The 4594-nt window shown below is 59.9% G+C and overlaps 1 protein-coding gene across 1 annotated transcript in view; it reads left to right on the forward strand.

The window, feature by feature from the left end:
* NBEAL2 (neurobeachin like 2) overlaps positions 1-4594 on the forward strand; it is a 33746-nt gene that overhangs the window by 26781 nt on the left and 2371 nt on the right. The window contains exons 40-50 of the mRNA XM_027704874.1: positions 156-265; positions 354-471; positions 558-655; positions 740-856; positions 945-1034; positions 1158-1267; positions 1353-1525; positions 2312-2406; positions 2484-2600; positions 3835-3996; positions 4071-4219. Coding sequence (XP_027560675.1) covers positions 156-265; positions 354-471; positions 558-655; positions 740-856; positions 945-1034; positions 1158-1267; positions 1353-1525; positions 2312-2406; positions 2484-2600; positions 3835-3996; positions 4071-4219 — 1339 coding nt within the window. The remainder of the gene's footprint in view (positions 1-155; positions 266-353; positions 472-557; positions 656-739; positions 857-944; positions 1035-1157; positions 1268-1352; positions 1526-2311; positions 2407-2483; positions 2601-3834; positions 3997-4070; positions 4220-4594) is intronic.

Here is a 4594-nt window from a genome sequence, read left to right on the forward strand (position 1 = left end):
TGGAGAATAAGGAAGAGGATAGAAGAGGAGATGGAGATGGGGAAGGGGATGGAGGACAAGGTGGATGTGGGGAAGGGCTGTTTTTGCAAATGGCTGATGATCTGAGCCACCAACTATCAACATCCCAGTCTCTCACACTCCCCCCCTGTCCACAGGCTTCGACCTGGGCTGTCTCCAGCTCTCCAACGAGAAGGTGGGCGACGTGGTGCTGCCGCGGTGGGCGCGGTCCCGCGAGGACTTCATCCACCAGCACCGCAAAGCCCTGGTGAGAGGGGGGAGCTCTCACCCCTGGGGGGTGTCCCAGGGGTTGGGGGACATTCCCAAACCCACCCTGATGCCCCTTCCTTGGCCAGGAGTCGGAGTATGTCTCCGCCCACCTCCACGAGTGGATCGACCTCATCTTTGGGTACAAGCAGCGAGGCCCGGCCGCCGTGGAGGCCCTCAACGTCTTCTACTACTGCACCTACGAGGGTGAGCCGTGGGGAATGGAGCTGGGGGGCACCTCCTGGGCCAGGGGCACCTCCCAGGGGCCCCCCCGTGACCATCCCCATCCCCAGGGGCCGTGGACCTGGACGCCATCGCCGACGAGACGCAGCGGAAGGCCCTGGAGGGCATCATCAGCAACTTCGGGCAGACGCCCTGCCAGCTGCTCAAGGTAGCTCAGACCCCCCCCACCCCCAAAACCAGCCCCTTTCGGGGGGTCACCCCCCCTGCTGATGGGTCCCCTCGCCCCCCCCAGGAGCCCCACCCCGCCCGGCTGTCGGCAGAGAGCGCTGCCCAGAGGCTGGCCCGCCTCGACACCCGCTCCCCCAACGTCTTTGAGCACCTGGACCAGCTCAAATCCTTCTTTGTGGAGGTGAGGGCGACCCCGAGGGGTCCCTGGGCAGGACTGGGAGGGGTGGGCATGGCCAGGAAGGTGCCCACCGGCTGTTGTGTCCCCACAGGGCATCAGTGACGGGGTGGCCCTGGTGCAGGCCGTGGTCCCCAAGAACCAGGCGCATTCCTTCATCACTCAGGGATCCCCCGACGTCCTGGTGAGTGCGGGAAAACTGGGACACTCTGAGGGGGTTCTGCTGCTCCAGGGGGGGTGTCCAGAACCCAACCAGGAGGGCTGTGGTGGTGGGAGTGGTGTCACCTCCCCCTCCACCTCTGCCCAGGTCACCGTGAGCGCCAACGGCTTGATGGGGACCCACAACTGGCTGCCCTACGACAAGAACATCTCCAACTACTTCAGCTTCACCAAAGACCCCACCGTGTCCAACGCCAAGTGAGTCACCCGGGCCCGCTCGGCGGACCCCAGGGGTGGTCCCTGGAGGTGCCACCGGGTGCAGCAGCTCATCCCTCCCCCTCAGGACGCAGCGGTTCCTGCAGGGCCCCTTCGCCCCCGGCGCGGATCTGAGCTCCCGCACGCTGGCCGTGTCTCCCGACGGGAAGCTGCTCTTCAGCGGGGGGCACTGGGACAACAGCCTAAGGGTCACCTCGCTGGCCAAGGGCAAGGTGGTGGGGCACATCACCCGCCACATAGGTACGGCCTCCTCCCCGGAGGGTGGGGAGGGTGAGGGTCTGTGACGCCCTGAGGGGGTTGTAGGGGCCGTGGGGGAAGAAGGGGACATGTGAGGGGCATCTCCCGGTGTCCATCTCCTGGGGATAGTCCAGGTTCCATCTCAGAGCTGGGGTGGAACAGGGTCAGCAGCATCTCCACATCCCAAAATCTTGGAGTGGTGTTGGCAGCAATTCCACACTCCAAAATGCATCTTGGAGTGGGGTAGAAGCAATTCCTCACTCCAAAACACATCCTGGAGTGGGGTGAGGATTAGCAGTAGCTCCATACCCCAAAACACATCTTGGAGTGGGGTAGCAGCAATTCCATATCCCAAAATATGTCTTGGAGTGGGGTAGCAGCAATTCCATATCCCAAAATGTGTCTTGGAGTGGGATTGGCAGCAATTCCACACCCCAAAATGTGTCTTGGAGTGGGATTGGCAGCAATTCCACACCCCAAAGCACATCTTGGAATGGGGTTGACAGCAATTCCACACCCTAAAACACATCTTGGAATGGGGAGTAGCAGCAATTCCACATCCCAAAACACATCTTGGAATGGGGGGTAGCAGCAATTCCGCATCCCAAAACACATCTTGGAATGGGGAGTAGCAGCGATTCCACATCCCAGAACTCATTGTGGTACCATCCCGTGGAGTCAGGGGTGTGGTACCATCCCATGGGGTCAGGGGTTGTGGTGCCATCCCATGGGGTCAGGATGCCGAGTGCAGTGGGATGGGAGCTCATGGTGTCCCTCTGCCTGTCCCAGATGTTGTCACCTGCCTGGCTCTCGACCTCTGCGGCATCTACCTCATCTCTGGATCCCGGGACACCACCTGCATGGTGTGGCAGGTCCTGCAGCAGGTCAGGGGTTGTCCTGGGGGGGGAGCTCATGGTGGGCACCGCCAGCAGGGCACTGATGTCCGTGTCCCCAACGCCAGGGGGGGTTTTCCAGCGGCTTGGCTCCCAAACCTGTGCAGGTCCTGTACGGCCACGACGCCGAGGTGACGTGCGTGGCCATCAGCACCGAGCTGGACATGGCGGTGTCGGGCTCCAAGGTGAGCTGGGGGTCACCCAGGGGTGGTGTTACACCCCGGGTTTAGGGGAAGATTGATTGAGAAACATCAAAATCCTCAGGAGGTTCAGTAACTTGAACACTGAGGTAGAAGAAGGTACTTGGCAAACTTGAAAACGACATCCAAAGTGAGACACTAAACCAGCTTTAACTTAGCAAGGTCAAGCCTAGCCAACTTCAGCTTATCCAGGCAAAACAAGGCACTTTCTAAGGCTTTGGCTGAAAGCTTTTAAGTCTGGCTGATGATATATTTTGAGAAGAAGAAGGGGGAGAAGAAAGAGAAAGAGGAAGGAAAAGGAGAGAGAAAAGTAAATAGTCCCCACCCGTGGATCCAGCGATGGCACCTTAGTGTTGCCGTTTTGATGCCAAACTAATGATTCAGTCTTGATTTGCCAGGGGTGGGGGAAGCCTCCAAAACACAAAGTTCAGTGGTTAAAATATGCTCAGGTTCAGGTGGGAACACCCAGGTTCCTCCCCTGGGTGGGGGGTTTCACACTGTGTGGTGTGACATTGTGGATCACGGGGCACTTTGGGGGGCTTTGGTGGTTTATGACCCTTCTAAGACATGAGCAGCATAGTTGGGCCAGTTGTGCCCCATCAGAAGGGATGGAAACCTTCAGCCCCACCTGGGAATGTCCCCCCTGGCAGGGGAGTGTCACAGCTGAGCCAGCTGTGTGAGGGAGGACATGGGCAGGACAGAAACCATTATCCCACCAGGATTGCTTCTTGTCGACCTCTGCCCTTCTCTGGCTCAAAAGCAGCTCGTTGGTGAACAAAGGTTGATTTGTCGTGGTCACCTGAAGGTGGAGATGGGGATGGAGGTGAAGGTGGAGATGAGGAAAGGGGTGGAGATAGAGAATAAAGAAGGGGATTGAAGTGGAGATGGGGATGGAGGTGAAGGTGGAGATGAGGAAAGGGATGGAGATAGAGAATAAAGAAGGGGATTGGAGATGGGAAAGGGGATGGAGGTGGAGATGGAGAATAAGGAAGGGGATAGAAGCGGATAGAGAAGGGGATGGAGGTGGAGATGGAGAATAAGGAAGGGGATAGAAATAGATAGCGAAGAGGATGGAGGTGGAGATGGAGATGGGGAAGGGGTGGTTTTGCAAACGGCAGATTGTCTGAGCCACCAGCCGTTGACACTCCAGCCTCTCCCAGGTGGGGCAGTGCCACCGTCGGTGTCACCGTGGTCACCCCACGTCCCCTCCCTCCCGCAGGACGGCACCATCATCACTCACACCGTGCGCCGGGGGCTCTTCATCCGCTCGCTGCGGCCGCCGGGCGAGAGCTGCGTCCCCGCCGTGCTGTCCCAGCTGGCCGTGGGCCCCGAGGGGCAGGTGGTGGCCCAGAGCACCGCGGGCCAGCGGCCCTGCCTGAAGGTACGGCCCAGGCTCCCCGGGGCCCCCTCCCCGTGCCCAGCGGCGCGTGCTCCCCGCCCTCTGCCCTCTTCCAGGACGGGTTCGCGCTCCACCTGTACTCCGTGAACGGGAAGCTCCTGGCGTCCGTGCCCCTGGAGCAGGAGGTGACGGCCATGTGCCTCACCGAGGAATTCGTGGTGCTGGGGACCGCCCAGTGCGGGCTGGAGATCCGGGAGCTCCAGAGGTACCGGGGCAGCAGGGAGGGGTGGGCGTGGGGGAGAGGGGGAGGGTCTGGAAGGGGATGGGGATGGAGGTGGCCATGGAGAAGAGGATGGGGATGGCAGAGGTTGGAGTTGGAAAAGTGGATTGAGGATCTGGAAGAGGATGGGGATGGAGAATAGAATGAGGATCTGGAAGGGGATGGGGATGGAGAAGAGAACTGGGGACAGAGAAGTGGACTGAGGATCTGGAAGAGGATGGGGATGGAGAAGAGGATGTGGATGGAGACGAGGATGAGGATCTGGAAGGGGATAGGGATGGAGAATGGAATGAGGTTCTGGAAGGGAATGGGATTGGAGAAGAGGACTGGGATGGGGATGGAGAGTAGGATGAGGATCTG

Source organism: Neopelma chrysocephalum, unplaced genomic scaffold, assembly GCF_003984885.1.
Source record: "Neopelma chrysocephalum unplaced genomic scaffold, ASM398488v2 Primary Assembly neopelma1_295, whole genome shotgun sequence".
Taxonomy (NCBI): Eukaryota; Metazoa; Chordata; class Aves; order Passeriformes; family Pipridae; genus Neopelma; species Neopelma chrysocephalum.